Source organism: Episyrphus balteatus, chromosome 3, assembly GCF_945859705.1.
Source record: "Episyrphus balteatus chromosome 3, idEpiBalt1.1, whole genome shotgun sequence".
Classification (NCBI taxonomy): Eukaryota; Metazoa; Arthropoda; class Insecta; order Diptera; family Syrphidae; genus Episyrphus; species Episyrphus balteatus.
In genome coordinates this window covers 122,468,291-122,488,196 of record NC_079136.1, presented here as the reverse complement: position 1 = coordinate 122,488,196, position 19,906 = coordinate 122,468,291, and the positions used below count along the sequence as shown (strand labels likewise).

Here is a 19,906-nt window from a genome sequence, read left to right as displayed (position 1 = left end):
GGTTAATTTCTAGTCTATAAATAGCTTTTTGTGTAAAAAAGGAGTTATTTAAATACTTACTTGAAACTTGTAATGAAAATCTGGTTATTTTTTAGCCCATAAAAGACAAATAAAGAAGTAAATTAGAAACTTTCTTTAAACTTAGGATTTATAATGGGTTAATTTTAAACCACTAAACAACTTTAATGGTAAAAAGTCAGTAATTTAAAATCTCGTTTCAAACTTAAGGTCAAATTTGCTTAATTTCTAGTCTATAAATAGCTTTTTGTGTAAAAAAGGAGTTATTTAAATACTTACTTGAAACTTGTAATGAAAATCTGGTTATTTTTTAGCCCATAAAAGACAAATAAAGAAGTTAATTAGAAACTTACTTTAAACTTAGGATTTATAATGGGTTAATTTTAAACAACTAAACAACTTTAATGGTAAAAAGTCAGTAATTTAAAATCTCGTTTCAAACTTAAGGTCAAATTTGGTTAATTTCTAGTCTATAAATAGCTTTTTGTGTAAAAAAGGAGTTATTTAAATACTTACTTGAAACTTGTAATGAAAATTTGGTTATTTTTTAGCCCATAAAAGACAAATAAAGAAGTTAATTAGAAACTTACTTTAAACTTAGGATTTATAATGGGTTAATTTTAAACCAATAAACAACTTCCATCTTAAAGTGAGTAATTTAAAAACTCGTTTCAAACTATAGATAAAATTTGGTTAATTTATAACCAATAAATAACTTTTTGGGTAAAAAAAGAGTTATTATAATACTTATTTAAAACTTTGAGATCAGATGTGGTTAAATTCTAACCTAAAAACAACTTTTTGTGCGAAAAAAAAGTTATTAAAATACTTACTTCAAACTTGGAGTCAAAATTTGGTTATTTTTGAACCCTTAAAACACAAATCTAGAAGTTATTTAAAAACTTATTTATGACTTTGTGTCAAAAACGAGTTATTAAAATACTTTTCTGAAACTTTTGAAGAAATTTGGTTATTTTAAAACCAACTTCAAACTGAGGTTATAATTTAACCAAAAAAATTGGGTTGAAAAAATAACAAGAATGTAACCTGGGTTTTATAAAAGTAAATAAATAGCCAAAATATTTCCTTAGTTTAAAAATGGAATTTTTGAAACTAATTTATGACTTAAAAGTTTATTTTACGTATAATTTTAACCCAGAACAAACCTTCGAAAATACTGGGTTTTTTTTCTAACATAAAATTAACCACAGACTTTTAACAACCCGTTTATAGCCGCTTTATGACCGCGGTTATTTGCAGTTATTTTATAACTTTGGTTATTTTGTAACCGAGGTTTGAAATTGTTACTTGGGATACCTACAAAAAAAGTAAGAATTTCTTAAGCCAATCATGTCAAAATTTCAAACTGAGATTACGGTACTTCCTACACTGGTGGCTGGTCATCGGCAACAGATCTCCACATTTTTTTTCAAGTTTTTCAATTTAAGATTGTGTTATTTTGTAGATCATTGTAAATTGGGTTGTCATATAAAAAAAAGTGATGGAATAAAAAAAGTTATATTTTTCCGTTTTTTTTTTTAATGATTTTAAAGGTTTCACTTAAACAACGTGTGAATTGCACACATGATTTTTTTTTTTTTAATACAAATATCGTTACCGCTACCCGTATCGCTACCGCATATCTACCCTCCGGTGTGGCCAAGCCTTAATACCAAACGAAATTTTGAAGCTAGTAAAAAGTTCTACAGCATGTTTTTTAGGGTAGAGTTGCCTAATTGCAGCAACCTTGCGGAAAATCGTTACAACTAGTGATTTTGTAGGGTTCCAAATTCCAAATTTTTGCTCTTAGTGCCTGGCTACACAGTGATTTTTCAATCGATTGAAAAATCACATGCGGTGGCTACACACTGTTGTGCCCAATCACGTTCCAATTTTACATTTTCTAGGAACAAACGTCAAAAAGAGGAAAAATTTAGCAATGGAACTGTACTACCCTCAGAAAATTCATTTTTCTTCGTGAGCATCTCCCCCCTTCACTCCTCATCCCTCTTGCCTACAAACTCACTGCTTAGGCGATTGGAAAAGCACCGTGTAGCCAGGCACTTATATACTGTACTCTTATATGTTAGAACAGTAAAAAACGAAAATTTTGAATTAACCCTACGATATCACTAGTTATAACGATTTTCCAAAAGGTGGCGGGAAACTGGAGACGACCGAAAGTAGGCAACTCTACCCTAAATGTTAATACCCCAACGCTGCAAAAGAAGTATAAAGGGCGCCCAACCCATAGAATCCGTTGCGTCGAAGTTTTCAACTGACAGCACGATAAAATACACACGTTCTTATGGGAAGCGACCCATAAGCGACGTATCGGACGGAGGCCGAAGGGTTCGACGGAAGAAGTAGCCCAACTTTCTACTTTTTCATCCGTCGTATCCTTTGACATTGGTTGTCAACAATAGATCAGTTCGATTTTCTGTTTCTGAGTGCACACTGGGGAATTTCAGAACTAAGAACTGTGTTCTTTTCTTCTCCGATTTTATGAATTGTGAACTTTAATTGTTTTTTTGTGAAGAAAATGTAATTAAAGTAACAATTAATGATATATATCTAATAAATTATATCAATTAAATACTTAAATTCTGTTGTAGAGTTCAATTTTATTATGCCAAAGTCATACCTACAACTCATAATTTATTATAAAAAATTGTTTTTAACTGAAGAGCAAGTACCTACATGAAATCTAGTCGCGCATTTTATTTTATTAAAAAAAAGAACAACAATAATTTCTTGGATCAGAACTTCCTTAGGTCGTGTGTGAATTGCGTTAAATAGTTAACACCGTGTAAAATTTTTGACACTATTGAGGTGAACAAAAAAATTCCAAAAAAAAAAATTTATTGTTTAAATTTTTTTTTGCCTTTTTTCTGTCATGATACTTCTTTTTAATAAAAAAAAAAAACACAAAACAAAACCATTTGCAAAAAAAATTTAACTCAAATTTAACCAGGTCCCAGAGCCCAATAAATTTTTAACAGCTGAAAATTTCTTATTCACCTCAATAGTGTCAAAAATTTTACACGGTGTTAACTATTTAACGCAATTCACACACGGCCTTAGTGCACATTCAGCGATAAAATATCGAACACACCTTGGAATTTGAAGTGAGCTGTCAAAAAGCAATTCGTCATATACGACGTATTCTATGGATCGCCCCTTTCTGTCCCATCCTTCAACTTCAACGGATTGATTGACGCAACGGACACGGACGCAACGGATTCTATGGGTTGGGGCCTTAACTTCAATAATATTCACACTTGTCAGAAAAAATTTAATTGGTTTTATTTTATTTTTTTTTTTTAATTTTATTTTATTTTGTGTTTTTTTTTCTAGTTTGAAGTAGTGGTACCAGCAGATCAATAATTTCTATATGCAAAGAAATCATGTTTAAAGGCTTGGCCACACCGGAGGGTACGCGGTAGCGGTACGGGTAGCGGCAACGATATTTGTATTAAAAAAATTCCACACCCGAACGTTGATGTGTCAGTTTGGAATTTTTTCCATACAAATACCCGTACCGTTACCTGTACCTCTACCGCGTACCCTCCGGTGTGGCCAAGCCTTAAAGGCTTGGCCACACCGAAGGGTACATGCGGTAGCGGTACGGGTACTTGTATGAAAAAAATTCCAAACTGACACATCAACGTTCAGATGTGGAATTTTTTTCATACAATTACCCGTACCGCTACCGCATGTACCCTTTGGTGTGGTCAAGCCTTAAGGCTTGGCCACACCGGAGGGTATGCGGTATAGCGGTAACGATATTTGTACTAAAAAAATTCCACACCTGAACGTTGATGTGTCAGTTTGGAATTTTTTTCATACAAGTACCCTCACCGCTACCCGTACCGCTACCGCATACCCTCCAGTGTGGCCAAGCCTTTAAATGAATTTCAAATTTTAGTGAATATGAATTTTACTTAAAAATTTTTTTTATTTTTCTAAAAAAAAAAAATTAAAATAAAAAATTTCATCACATCTGGCATTGCTTCTTTCGTTAAAAAAACTGCGCGAAAAAAATGTAAACAACATTCTACACGCATGTCTACTAACAGAACAGAAACACAAAATACAAAAAAAAAAACAACAATTTTTCATTTGACATTTCACAGTCGAACGGGGAAAATGCAATAAACAAGAGAGATAAGACGACAAAAAAAAAGGATATACATTCCTCTGCAAAAAGAAGTCAATCGAATTCCAGAGCCAGAACAATCTCTGGTTGGTCTTGTTGGTTTTTTGTGATTTGTGGTCATTCAATAAGAAATAATAGCAATCCTCTTCCAAGTGTTCTTTCAAGATTGTATCAAAAAAATAAACAACAAAAGTTTTCCAATAACATTTCCTTTTTTTTCCAAATTTGTCCTGCTATGCTAAATCTATTTGGAACAACAAAGAAAATGAAAGGTTACAAGGTCACTGATAACGCTAGAACTAAAAAATACGGAATTGGAGCTAATTCTTTGAAGATGCTCTTGGACAAAGCCAAGTTAAAGTTTCCTGTAAGTATTCTTTATATATTTCTTTTTTCCATTTCCATTTATTTCGTTAAAACAGTTATAAACATTTTAAACAAACAAATTGCGTCTTAATTTTGTGGAAATTTTTGCAAGGACACACCACCACCATGTCGCTTCGCTCTCCCCCGGAATTCAATTCGTAGCCCATTCTCGTTCTCGGTAGCCTTTCAATGTCACTGCCTCGTTCTAGTATATAGAAAATCATCTCCCTTTTTGTTTTATTTTCCATTCCTGAGACTTGTCGTGTGTCCCTTTTTTTTTGTTCAATCTTTCTTTCTTTTGTTGTTGCGCACTAGAGAAAGGGAAGTGAATTTTAAAAAGGGCACCCACCACAGCAGCAGTGGCGGCTGCCACTTTTACTCTTTGGAAATGCAACCTGTTGCTTTTTGCTCTATCGGCTCTTCTGCTGTTTGTTCCTAAACAGAGATTATATCCTTTTTCTTTCCTTGTCAAGGTTGAGTTTATGTATTTTTTTTTTGTGTGTGTGTGTATTATCAAACACACACACACACAAATATACAATGTGGAGCAAGGACATTCAACCTTTAACTTTGACTATGTCCTTTTCTACGATAGAGAATTGTGTGTGGGAATGTTGGTCACGGTCATTTTGGATTGTTGTTTTTTTTTTTTTTTTTGTAGAATGTCCCACCTTTTCCTTTTCTATATTCTATCTCGTTGTTGTTGTTTTTTGTGATACTAATTGTTGCTCTATAACTGCTATCCATATACACTGCTAATCAATAGAATAGGTTCATCCTACAAACGATAAATAATTGAATTTTGCACTTACAAGAAAACCTTTTTTTATGATTTTTATTCAAGGATATTTCTTTTTAGGACTTAAGCCTAATTCATAATATTGCAAGACGACGAGACGAGAGAGTTCCGATTTTTCTGAAGGTTTTCTATTTAAAACAAATCGTTTTAAAATTGTTCGGCAGTTCACAATACCGTGATTTTTTTTTTTTATTTTATTAAGTAAACAAAAATAAAAAAACAACAATATATTCTGAGAATCGAACTCAGGCCGGTGAGATTGGGAGGTAATCACTTTTTTTTTTTTAAATTCATTTTTACTATTCATCAACTTAAAACTATCTTAAAGCTAGACAAAAATTCATAAAAACTAGCCTACTTATCAATTACTTACAACCAGTGTTGCCGCAGGCTTTTTTTAAAAAAGTAACAACATTGTTCAAAAAGCGTAACAAATGGGAAAAAAGCGTAACAAAATAAAAAAAAGTCATAAATCGAATCTTATCTTATTTGAAAGCTTATTATTACGAAGTCTAGCTGGCTGCTGCAGCGAAATAGAGGTGAAATAAAATAAACTAGTAGAATTTTCACTTTTCAAAAAGCAGAGCGAAATTTTTAGTTTGAGCCTAATATGAAGCCGAAACAAAATTTTATCAACGAAATTAAAATTTCAATATGCTTTCCGTTTTTCAGTACACAGCTGCTGTAGAAAACAATTCCGGATTATAAGGAGAGTTTTCATGGCCCTTTTTTCTGTTACAAAGAACTGTGTTGACGGTTTGAATTTTTTATTTCTAATTTTTTTTTTTGTTCAAAAACGTATTTTCTGATATTTTTTTCTTGATTTTAATTTAACTTATTTTTTTTATTTTGACAGAAGTCTCGATGATATTTTTCCGTTATCATTTTCGCTTACGACTTTGAGGACTTAGAAAATTTAATTTTAATTTATTATTTTTAATTGGGCCATTTTTGTGTAGGATTTTTCGTTTCTTATCTAGGTTTCAATTAATGAAGTTAAAGAAAAAACGCTCTACTGGAGGAGGAGGGGAACTATTTATTAGGTTTTATATCTCTTTTCTGAAAAATAGATCTGCATTTTAATCAGTTTTGTCTTCTTGTGTATTGTTAAAAGATATTATAAATCCTCAAGAGGTTTTAGATTATAGATAGGTACATTTTAAGATTGATAACTGTTACATTCGAAATTGAGTGCATAAATTTTAATTTTTTTTTTATTGGGGAATAATTTAAAAACGGAAAGGTAGAACTATTTATGAGAGGAATTTCTTGGCTAGAGCGTCTAGCCTAAAAATACAAATTTTATATTATTAACACATTAAATTTTCCCAACTCCATCCATTTTGTCCTTAGCTAATACAAATAGGTATACAAAAAATAGATTTAAAACGTTTTTACCATGAACAGATCATTGTTGCCTGCAAAATAGTCAAAGTTATTGGATAAATTGTCGAAGAAAAAAGTGCTTCCAATCTATTTCAACGAAAAACAAACAAAAATTTTATTGAAAAAAAGTGTAACAAAACGGAATAAAAAGTAACATGGTAACAAAATTGTTAAATATTTCAAAAAAGTAACACTTTTGCTACACTTGTAACATTGTGGCAACATTGCTTACAACTTACTTACTGGCCCTATACGGGCACTCTAAGTTATACTTCATTTTGCCTTTAAAAACTATTTGAATTAAAATATACCTATATTTCAAGGTTTTATTTTTTCCTAGAAATAATTTAAAAACAAAACTTGGATTCTGAAGAGGAGGCAATCACCTTGTCATTTAGGCTAACTCGAATTTTTAAATTGAGAAAACTTTTATCCATATAGGATATTTTAATATTAAAATGTCATTTTCGAAAAATCGTCGTCTCTTGCGTCCTTTTTCAAAATTGTTTCATACAAATTCATTGTTTGAAAATTTTTAAAATTGTCAACGAGACTCTCGCAACGCTCTCGTCTCTACGTCTCGCAATATTGTGAATCAGGCATTATTTATAAAAAAAAAAGCTGATTCCAAACTATTCAAACAATAAATTAATACAATTTATTGCAATGCTCCCAAAAAAGACCTTTTTCATCGGTCAATAGAATAGGTTCACTTGGCTTGTTTGTTGAAATGAGACGAAAACGACTACATTATCAATTTAAAATTATGTAGTTTCAATCGATAAGATTGATTTTATTTTACTGAATTTGTTTAAAAAAAAAAACCTTTAAGTTAACAACTATCTCAAAAAACTCCATTAGGTTTCGGATAGTAAAACTTTTTCATGTAATTTAAGTTTACTTTCTTCAGGATTCTTTTATTGAATTTATTATTATATTTTATTCGAAAACTATTATCAACACTCGTAGAATTCACGAACAAAACATTTCCGACCTTTTGCAATAACTTAAAGGTCCGAAGAGTAGAAAGACAATTACAAAAGTGCGATATTTTACTATTGTTTTTACAGTAAAACTGTTCTGACGGTGTGAATATCTGCGGAAAAGTCTACCTAAAAAGTCTTAAATTAATCACTTAACTTTGAAAAAGTAATTTTGAGAGTGATCTTGCATGAATTTGCAGTGAAACATGACGACGAAAAATCAAGACCAGTCTTATACAAATATAGAATATCGACTATAACCATTACTTCGAAATGACTATAATGTCGCTGCAAAAGTAGTTCGCACCTTTCTAAATGAAATTAGAAATGATTTAAACCTTCAAAGATACACAAATTTTATTTAATTCCTCGGAAAGAATACACACGCTGCAAATCTCTTTTTTAACTCATGTCACACTTTTCGAAATTCAACGTATTTTCGATTCTTTGAGGTTTTAACGGAGTTTCCCATTGGATTTGCATGCGATCTAGGTTTGGGCAATTCTCATCAATCTTTCTACAGTTCAAAGAGTAGAGTATTTGCAAGGGAAGATTTAATTTAAGATTTTAATACGGAAGAATGGAATATCATCATGGAGTATCATATCTTTATTATAGTTTTTTTTTTTTGTTTTCTTTGTTACATAAAGAAAGAACTGCTAACTAAGTTCTACGGTTTTTCATTTTTTCTCGATTTTACACACACACCTAAATTTTGTTCTGTCTACAACTTGGTTTTTTTTTTTTTTTTTTCGAAACTGTTTTCCCTTAAAACATGTTTAAATAAACCTCACTGTACTCCACAAACAGGATGTACATTTACCGTTACAATAGTTTTTCAACTATCTCTTTCTGATTTATAGTTAGAAAAAAGACATGCTTTAAAACTGCATTCTCGAAAGGATTTTTGTAAAGCTTTTTTTAAGAGAAAAAAGCTCTCCCTTGCCGTTTATAAGGTGAACCTATTCTATTTACCGGCAGTGTACCTATACTGCCTATTCTTTTTACGAGACCTTGTTTTGCTATTTTAGAGGATTCTAGGTTTTTGGGTCATTGTTATAGTGATTGTCAGTGACAACAAAAAAACAATTGAGTTTTCCGTATTAGGAAATTCTCAAAGTTTTCTTCTTTTCGGTTTTTATAAGTTGTTTGATGAATTTTATTGGAGATTCTAGAGTAGGTGCTACATATTGCTGGTTGAGAGATGCTCTGATGATAAAGTATGCATTGTGCAAGTGAATTGTGTGATGATTCCGGTCATGGACATTGATAGTAAAAAAAAAATGAAATAATACAGCTTTGATTGCTCGAGGTGGTGAGACGACGACAGTGATTCAAAAACCAAGGGCGCTGGCTGGAGAAGTTTTTTTTTTTTTTGCAAGGATTTTGCAATTAAGTTAGAAGGACATTTTATTGCAAACAGTGTGAGAGAACTAACAGAGTAATTGAGGGTTGGTGTATTGGCGACAGGAAATGCACAGATGTGGCTGGTAAAAAGAGGATAAACGTTTTGAAAGAGATGGTAGGTGGTAGATTCTTGCCGTGGATAGTTATTTATCTTTGTCTTGATGTTTTGAACCTTGACTTTTTAAATCGAAGGTTTTTTTTTAGCTTTGTAATAAAAAAGAAGATATTCATAGAGAATAGCTAACAATTGAGTGATGGATTTTTCAATTAAGTTAATTAAATTTTCCAGTTACTATTATTTTTGTATTTTAGTGACCAAAATAAGGCGTCTTAGTAAGGGTACGACAGATCTAACTGATGAGACCACTGTCGTACCTGGGCGAAACGCTTTATTAATTTTTGGAGTTGAGGTCACTTGAACTTATATTGAATTTTAGTGTCATTATGTATGTGTTTGTGCTCCTGAACCTTGAATCAATTTTCTGGATTCAATTTAAAATGGAAATCCAAAAATCATGATTTGATTCGAAAGAAGATAGAAAGTGGTATTAAGTGTTCGAGAAAATAGTTTTACAGCAACAAAATTATAACCTCTCTCAAATAATCACGAAATTAAATTCTCAATTTTAATGAATTCCTTCTGCGGATGGTATTAAAATTTTGGCTTGAGGGGCTGTGTCCATTCACTCTATCGGGCCGAGCCAATGTAGTCTACATGTTTTAGCAATTTGGATTACATTCACTGCTTAGTTTAAAGATGCAGCTTAAACGTACTTACTCACGATGATGGCGTTGTAGTCACATCCAGACCAGCTCCTGCAAAGAGCTGTAAAGTAGTCTTTTGAAACCAAAATGTATCGGATTATATTTTAACATGACTGTGCTAAGCACATTGAGAGTTGAGAAGTTCCTTCCTCGAGAACCAAAATATTCGTCGTCGTATCTAATGTCAGTTGAACGGGAAACTGAATGCACTCAATGATTCCATTATGAAAGTGAAGCCGAATTAAAGTTGGAAATTGTGCGATTGTTCAACGTTCACATCCAATAAATTTTTACATTCAATTCCATAGATTTGCCACAGTATGAATTCGGTTTGTTTGTAAATAGTGAAATTAAAATTATCCACGTCATTCCTTCAAATTACACTCGTCTGCAACGAAAATCGGCTTTGAACTAAAGCACATTTTTCTAAATGATTTGCGTGTGCTGATTTCGTATCCGAAGTCAAAATTTCACTGGCTCTCCTCTTTTTAAAATATGTACTTGATTATAAAACAAGATTTTTGAGTACTTTTGACGTCGAGTAAAATTACCGCAAATTTTTTTTGGAAAATTTATTGGAAATAGAAATTTATGAAATTTCAAAATCTTAGTTGTTAAAACTAATGGTTTTTTGAAGGAAATACCAATATGTGACTTCTTATTTGGACTGAATTAAAAACCAACATATTGCATAGAAATTATTATTCCTCTAACGTTAGTAGCATTCAAATCCATCTGAAGCATAGGGCCTTCAAAATCCCTTAATTTTTCACGATATTAGCTGTGAAAATGTGGAGCTGTGTGGAGGTCAACTATAATTGTAAACCCGAAAGGATATTCGTAAGTGGGAATATCCTTTCATTTCTACCATTATACTAGTTAAAATCCAGCTTGTTTTTGGTCTTCCAACAAGATTTTAAACCCTGTGAATTCCATTTTAAAAATTCCGTCGAGATGTTATTTTTGGTTTTCCCTATTGTCCCATATTTGATATGGTTTGTGGCCAGAAAAATGTACCGCAGAAGTCGGTTTTGAAAAACTTGTTACCTGGGGTGAAATCGGCCAAAGCGATAGTCGATAATTGGTAATCAAAATCGATGATTTTTGGAGCAAAATTATAGTTTTTTAACTATCGACTATCGCGTTAGCCGATTCCAACCCTGATCGATGTGTTATCAGAATACTTTCACGTTTACAGTCTTATAAAGGCACAGATATAATTTTGGGTTCGAAGAGTTCTATCTTGGTGCGTAGTGATATTTTACTATTATTTCGTACTGGAGAGATGATTGCAAATGCACGTCGGCTCTTAATTATTCTGATGTTGATTAATTCCTACCCAACTATCCAGATAGTAGCTTGACCTCTTAAATGTTTCCCTGCCTTAGAATTATTTGTATTTTTCGCCTCTCGTTTGAACCAACTGTGGGAGTTATCACATTACTAACCGTCAGAAAAACCAGAAAGAGTGAAAAAACAGAAAAGGTGAAAAAAACATCTCACTCCTTGCGCTCCTCAAAAGTGTCGGAAAGCTAACCATTTTGCAAATTAAACACCTTTTATTTGATCTTGCTTATTTAAATAACTTATCAAATTTCTCTTAAAAATTTCAAATTTCATTTAAAAAAAAAAGAAAAGAATTATTAAATTTTTTTTGTTGACTTCTTATTGAATTTCTATTCGTTGCTCAACTTTACTCAACTTCAACACAAAACTTTAGCCTACTGAATCTTGCTTCCTATTTAGCTAATTCTTTCTGTTTTTACTGACTTATTAACAAAAAAAAAATAATTAAAACAATTAAAATGGTTAAAAAAAAGAGAATTTTCAAAAAAAAAAAAAATTATTTTTATAAAAAAAATTTATTACATTCCAAACATTTTTAACAATAAGAGTAACATTGTGACTAGACCAATCGTGGATTTTATTTTTAATCGATACTGCTTTTAAAGTCTAAGTTTTGAATCTACATTGAAGGACGAATTCGTAGATTCGGTAGGTGATAAACTGATCTGATACTTTTAAAAGAGACGGATGAACCTTAATTATTTCATTAAAAATTTATTGAGTCGCTTATAGAAAAACCCCAAAAATATATTTAGCTTTTAAAGTCGTTTTTTCATTATTATCTTCTATTATTGGACACGTTCAGGAAACATTAGTGACTAGATATGTATGTATTTAGTCAACGTGATTTTCCGAATTAAGTTAGGAGAATTTTTTTTGCCTAACATTCAAGTAAGATTTTCTATGAAATAGCCTAAATTGGAAGGATTTTGTTTCACAGTTGACCAATCAGTGACCGGAAAATTGACTAATTAATTTGTGCCTTATGTTCGTTTCTAAACTGCCCATTATCTCCAGTTCGATTTTTTTAGATCCATAAATTTGAAAATCATGGAGATGAAACTTAATATTCTTCGCCATTTTGGACACAAAAAAGAATGATCAAAATCAGACGGTTTCGTTAATAAGTTCGAAAATACAAGTTTTTAATCCCAAAAATCCTTTTAAGTTTATGTTTTTTTAATGTGAAATTTTATTATCGGCAGTAAACTTATTGCACAAATACAAAAAATAAAACCATCAAAGACACACCCCATACCACATAAAATTCCTCATGTGATCAGTATAATATTAAGAAAAGCTTCCGAGCTAAATTATAAAAAACAAAACATCAATTTCCAGATAAAAGACTGCCACATATATCTTTCCACCGATGGTTTTGAAGTCTCAGACGAGGACTACTTCCAATCACTGGAACCTCAAACGTTATTCATTATTGCAGGCCCTGGTGAAATAATAACAACTGGTAAGTAAAAAATCAAAAAAAAAAAAACTATCAATAACCCGAACAAAATAATAAATCCATTATCATTTTCTCTTTCAGATTCTGATTTCGAATACGAAAAATTGCGCCAAAGATCTCCGTTACTCAAAGTAGCTGACATCATTTACGAATTTATCGAACGCAATCCGGATAAATTCAAACGCATGATATGCGAATACGAGAAAAAGAAACCACAAATTGATATGGAAAAAACCCACCTGAGTTTGCGCAGCGAACATTCCGAATGGTTCGAAGGTCAAGAGGAACGTTGCAATTCCAAAGAGGAAGCAATGTCTCGCCGGGCACAAGATCGCATACGCAGCTACTATTACAAAACAAAAGACGAATTAACCCGCAACAAATTGTATCGTAGCAATGCCAAGGCTCGGGTTCTGTTTGAAAGAATTCTCGAGAAATTCCGTTACCTCCTTATTGGCTGTGATTATTTTTCAATGATATTCGATCGTAGCTGTGTGAAGAAACATGAGTTCCTTAAAAATGACAATGTCGATGGTGCTAATGACAATGATGACGATGATGATGATGAAACCGATGCCAGACCTCTGCCAAATAAACGTTTGAAACAAATCATCAAAGAATACACCTCGAAAAATGAACTTCTTGACGAATGGTCTGTGTCATTATGTTCAGATTTGGGTGATTTCTATTGCCAAGGACCTTATAGTGAAAATCAACCATGCAACAAGGATCATTGCATCAATCCATATGCTTCGAGAGAGAATTTGATACTATTCCAAGTGTGGAATCTTGATCATCAAATAGAATTGTCTCGAACAATACTACCCTCTCTGATACAAAATGTTCGAGATTTGGTTGAGAATCCCAATCAAAAATGTCCCATACATAAGAAACGTGTTGTCGACATTAGTGTTTTGGAGTATTTTTTAGAGATCTTTAGTCTTAAGAACCTAAAGTTGGTACATATTGTTTGTCATGAAAAAGTTCAAAGGTCAAATGTTTCGAATGGACGTTTAATTTGTGAAAACTGCCATGAGTACAAAATTGTTAAGGAATTGTTGGATGTTTCGTGTCCTGAGGAAGTTGATGCTTGTTGATGGTATTGAATTTTTTGCCAAATGTTTATTTTCTTTTGAAAGTGTGTTCTATGTAATCTAAGTCGTGTAAGTTTTTAAGGGATTTTTCTTATGCAAAAAATCCGTAGTGTTGTTCTATGGTTTCTTTTTTGGATGGTAGATGGTCTTTAAAATCAAAAACTAAACAATCTTTTTTGATTGAAATTATTTAGTTCATTATACCTTTTTAAAATATTTCTTTTTTTTTCATATTTTTTTAAAACCTCCTGTTCCTTGTTAAAATATGTATGTATAAAAAAATATTTAGCAGTGAGCTAGCAAGTTTTCAATTTGGGGTAAGCGACAAGTTTTCCGGGGACTGGGCAATGCCACTTAACCATTTTTTTTATTACACTTCGACTCCCAAGTCAGAAAAAATTGATTGGCCTCCTTTTTTGAAATATTGTTATAAAATGCAATAAAAAACGTCATTTTGGCTGTTTTCGATGTTATATTTTTATGAAATATTCTATTATTAAATTAAAACCTTTTTTTTTGCATTTTTCTGACCTCTGATTCTAATTCAGCAACCTTAAAACCTTCAGAAAAGTATATTTTGGTTATCGTGACAAAAATTATGTGAACAGTGACTTAAACTTTAGATTAATTTAAGTTTGTCTTTGGCTTATTAACTGAAACTTAAGACATCTCGAGCAATACAATAAAAGAGATATCGGCATGATTTTAACAGTTTTTGGAAGAATAAAGGCACTAACAAATTTCTTTATAATGAATTACCCCACATAAAAACATAACCTCGAAAATAACCAAAATGACATTTTTTGGTATTTTATAACGGTAAAATTTCAAAAACGGAAACCGATCAATATTTTCAGACTTCGAATTTGAGTTCAGCACACCAAAAACCTAAAGAAAAGTACATTTTGGTTCACCGTCATCACAAGTAGCTTCGCTTTTGATCATAGATCCAAGATATTCAAACTTTTCAAACTAGGAAAACACTGCTCAATTCAAATAAATGTCAAGAATAGGACTATGTGGACTAGAAAATTTAGCAACATACATAAGTATTATGTCTTTTTCAATCTTATGCGTTACCCATTTCCTTTCAGAACATCCACTCATATTTGCAAATATGTAAGATATTCATTTTTCGGTCCGTCACCTTACCTTAATGCATGCTCCAGTTTTGTATTTAAAAATCCCTCTGTTACGGCACCGGTGATCTCCAGTCGTGTCCACCCAGGAACTTCCTTTTACACTTTTGAAAATTTTTTAACGTGGTGAGATTTCGCTAAGTTCACCATAGTGTTTGTGACTTAGATGTATTTACTCCTTTAGTCGACTTTTGCGACGAGCTGTAGTATTATTCTATTGTGTTGTTATAAAAAAAAAACATTCTTTTATGGTTTTATATTTTACATTTATACTTTTGGGTAATTTGGATTTTCATGATTTAATTGTTCTGTATAATTATTAAGTTAATTAAGTTAAATATTTAACCTCTGTTAAATTTTTGACACTATTGATGTGAATACAAAATTTTCAGCTGTACAAAAATTTAACCTGCTCTTTAGCTGTGTGAATTGGGATAAATTTTAGACGTGGCTAAATAATTTGTTTAAGCTGCAAAACAAATCTATAAATCTTTACAATATACAAACTTCCAACATGCGTTGTTCTGTGAATTTTAGTTTTGTTTCTCATGCATTTCCAATTTTTTTCATCCTCAATAAAGTGAAATATATCAAAGAATATTATTCTTCCCTTGATATACACTCATAATGTTTTAATTCTTTCTCAACTTCCAGTCTTTATTTTTATTTTTTGATTATTTATTAAAAAAAATTTCTAATCCTTCCTAAATTTATTACTGTTTTGTTTATAGAAACCCAACTTTAGACATGTAAAAATTTATTTCTTAACTTATATGATCTCTTTCGGTATTTTATGTTTTTAATATAAAAAAAAAAAACAAAAAACCTTTGATGTGCCAAAGCATTTTTTGCCTAATCATTCCATTTTATTTACGTGTTTCCTTTATTTTATTTTATTAGTTATTTTCTATTTCTTTAACTTCTTAAGGCCAAAATCTTGAATATAATTTATGTAATCGTAGTGTGAATTTCTATGAACATAAAATATATATAAAAATTAGCTTTATATTGTTACATAAGTAAAATAAATTGTCAACTATTAAAATATATGCAATAATTATACTCAATAAAACAAGTAAAAAAATAAATTAACTTAATCAGTAGATGAAAACAAAAAAAAATAAATAAATTAAAATGTAAAGTTGTTACTAGTAGTTAAAAATGTTTATTAGAAATAAAATATATACATACAAAAAATACATATATACATACATAGTTATAATAATAATATTTTAACAAAAAAAAAATAAATACTTAAAATTAAATGTAAATCTATAAAAAAAAATAAATTAAATTGGCAAATATTCCTTCCACTATCTTGTTACAAATCTATTTGTTATTAACTTTAATGAAATTTTACAACAAAACAAAAAATAACTTTAAATAATGTACAAAAAAAAAAAAAACAAAACAAAAATCATCTGTTGTAACGTGTTCAATAAAGGAAATATAAATTAAAAATTAACTTTGTAGTAGTTTTTTAGACTTTCTCTGTTGTTGGACATACATTTAGCCGTGTTTTTAAATTGAAAGAGTGCATCAAACTGGATTGAGTGTGTTTAGCCAGTGGCCACGCGAAGTAAATGATCGTTATGATAGGTTGGCTGATTGATTGACGTTGGTGGATGGATTGGTTTGCTTGAAACTTGGTACAGATAATATTTACTTAATTTCCCAAACCGTTTTTTAAATATTTTTAATATCATCTTTATAACGGATACCTTAAGGTAAGGTGGTATTGTAACTTTCTTGAAGATGGCTACCGATTTCAAGAAATTTTAGCGTACGTAATTTTTTTAGTGATCCTAAAAGTTGTTGTATGTTGCGGTTTTGCAACATATTTTTTTAGGATTGTTGGCAAAGTTTGGTAGCAATTTTCTCTTAATAATTAGAAACTCTTTTTTTCAGATAAGAAATGTTTAAAAAAGATAAAAATTAAAATTTTCTGCAGAAGATAAAACCAAATATACAAACACACCAAGAAAATCTTTAAAAGTAGATCCTTTTAGTGTGTGAGCATATTTTATGGCTCTAGGGATTAGTTATAATCTGTGTAATATACCTGTTATTGACTAATTATGTGTTATAATGTTAAAATTTTTGGAAAAATATGGAAGACTCGAAAATATAGATGAATATTAAAGATAAAGATAATTACATTTACCACCATTTTGCAGGTAGATTTAGATAATAAGATTTTTAAAGTATAAAAGGTTGGAAATTTTCAGTTTTGAAATCACTCCAAGTCACTCACTTGCGTACCTATAACCATCTTTTTGGAATTTTTAAAGAATATTACAAAACTTAAATAATCTTACTTTTTGAGATGGAGCATAAAATTATTGAAGAATTGATTGATTTTTATGGAAATTCGGATGTTGACAATAATAAACTTGCCTTGGCTTTATTGGAACCCTTGAAGAAACATACCACACAAGATGTCAAACGAGAAGATTGCAAAACCGAAGGAGATGAAGCATTTCTAAGAGATCACAACTTGTTGCCAAAATTAATTATTCATCCAAAAATGACCATGGCAAAAATTTTAAAAGTTTATCCAAACTTACCATGTCCGGAGAATATTGATGTGAATGCTGAATTGAAGGCACATTTAGCTAAATGGTTAACAGTTTTGGCGGAATACAGTCGAAAATATTTAGTTAAAACAGACGAGGAATTGGAACAACTTGTTATTTCATTAATTAAAAATTTGTGTAATATAAGTAAACAAGCAAAAAACGAAACAAGTGAAGTGAAAAAAGAAAAGAAGAGAAAAACTAAAAAAGATAAAACTGTAAAAATTTAAAATAAAATATTGTTTTTTTCTTTTTAATTTTATCTGTTAATTTAAATACTATTTCTAAATTTAGAGATCCAAGTGGAGAAATGATAATGTGGTATATTTCTTATTACAATATTTTTCAGAAGATGAATTTTTTTTTTTAAGTAAACTTCTTAAACTTAAATTAAGATTAAAACAAAAATAAAAGACTCTTTATGTATAGTTAAAAAAAATAATTTTTTAATTAAAAATTAATCAATTTATTTTTATTGAAATTTTGTTTTTGAAAACTTTGATTAGAATTTTTTTTGTAGAAAAATGTCTTTGGAATAAGTATTCGTTGGGGAGAATTAATAGGTTGCAAACAAAAAGTGGAGTAACTCAAGTCCAACAAATTGCAATATATGTATGTATATTAGGGAGTCCGACCGAACAGCTCCGATTTTTGATGTTTTTGATGAAGAGAATCTATCTTAGGAACTCTGGTGGTAACTTGAAAAGCAGAATTTGAATGAAATAAATACAATGAGCGCCACCTCAAAAGAGTAGTGATTTGAACTAATACTAGATTCGACTTCGTGATATTACTATAGAAATATATACATATTATACAATGATACCTAGTATGCAAGTTTAAAGGATATTGAAAATTACAGTCAATAAAGCCTAAACTTGAGAGTTCTAAAATACATATGGTTATTTCCATTGTAACGGGTGTAACACATTTTGTTTTCCTGGCTTGTTTACTATTCACTTAATAATGTATTGTACAGCTTCAACACCTAATATATTTAGGGCCATTTTTTTTTACTATTGCTCAACTTCAAGTTTGAAAAATATCCCTGGGATATTTATGAAATATGAAACAAAAACTGTCATTTATTTAAATTAAAATTTGAATCTGTCATTTCGATGGCATATTTGTATTCTATTTTGTGTTTAATTCTTCGGTTTTTGTTTGCTTTTTTGATTTTTGTTTGCGTTGGAATATTAATTCGTTAACACAATAACTACCATCAAAATTTTGACAGAAAAATTGAAAACAAAATCTGAAGCAAACTCTCAAGTTTGTTCGGCAAATTTCTAGTTGAGAAAACTGGAAGTTGATCAACTCTCAAGTTAAAAATCGAAAGTTAAAAAGGTCAACTTGGAGTGAATAAAACCGAATTCGGAAGTTGAGGATAAAAATCCTCAAGTTATGTTCAACTCCGAGTGAAAAAAATGGCCCTTAGTTGTTAATTTATGTTTTAAATAACATTTTGTTAACCTGTCTTTCAACGCCTCAAACTCTTTTAAGATATAAGATGTAACGGGTGTGACGTTATAAAATCGATTCAGCTTACTTCGGTGACTTTGAGAAGCCATAGTGTAAGTTTTTGAATAAAAAGTCGTGGATATCTTATTCAATATGAGAGGAAATTTAATTATGTTCCCAGTGAGCATATATATGTGCCCTTAATTAGGAAAGTGGACTAAGTCACTCCCTTAGACCTTCTTTCATCCTTAAATGATGATTGTTCTGCTGGCCCAGATGGTGTGCCACCAATAGTATTAAAAAACTGTAGAAACTCCCTAGTTCAGCCTCTAACATTTTTATTCAAACTTTCCATCAAGTCAGGAAAATTTCCCTCCATCTGGAAAAAGTCATTCCTCACTCCTGTTTTCAAGAAGGGTGATAAGACAGATATAAAGAATTATAGGCCTATCTCGAAACTATCCTGCATTCCAAAGGTTTTTGAGCAAGTTGTTTGTGATAGTCTAGCATTTTATAGTAAAAATCTGATAAGTGAAAAGCAGCATGGCTTTGTAAGAAAAAGATCTACTACAACTAATCTTCTTAGCTTCTTAAATAAATGTTCAAATGCATTAGAAAAAGGTAATGAAGTTGACTGCGTTTACACTGACTTTTCAAAGGCATTTGATCAACTTAGTCATAAAATAATAATCTTCAAATTAAAAGCTTTTGGTTTTCCACGTATTTTTATTGCCTGGGTAGAATCTTATCTTAACCAAAGATCCTATCAGGTCAAATTTAGAAACTGTCTTTCAGATCTTTTTATAGCCAACTCTGGCGTCCCTCAGGGAAGTCACCTAGGCCCATTTTTATTCATTTTAGCTATAAACGACGTAATCTCGTGCATAACTTCAAGTGATATTCTCATATTTGCTGATGATATGAAGATTTTTAAAGAAATTAAG

General features: G+C 30.7%; 1 protein-coding gene across 1 annotated transcript; it reads left to right on the top strand.

The window, feature by feature from the left end:
- Nucleotides 1–4,044: 4,044 nt before the first annotated feature.
- On the top strand, nt 4,045–16,119 carry LOC129914864 (DNA fragmentation factor subunit beta). The gene is made up of 3 exons (XM_055994284.1): nt 4,045–4,544; nt 12,572–12,695; nt 12,774–16,119. Exons 1-3 carry the CDS (start codon nt 4,413–4,415, stop codon nt 13,787–13,789), a joined length of 1,272 nt encoding a protein of 423 aa, XP_055850259.1. The 5' UTR covers nt 4,045–4,412; the 3' UTR covers nt 13,790–16,119.
- Nucleotides 16,120–19,906: the final 3,787 nt, after the last annotated feature.

Coding starts and splice junctions, on each gene's coding strand:
- LOC129914864 (XM_055994284.1), top strand. CDS start 4,413: ATGCTAAATCTATTTGGAACAACAAAGAAAATGAAAGGTTACAAGGTC. Junction 4,545..12,571: donor AAGCCAAGTTAAAGTTTCCT/GTAAGTATTCTT, acceptor ATCAATTTCCAG/ATAAAAGACTGCCACATATA. Junction 12,696..12,773: donor TGGTGAAATAATAACAACTG/GTAAGTAAAAAA, acceptor TTTCTCTTTCAG/ATTCTGATTTCGAATACGAA.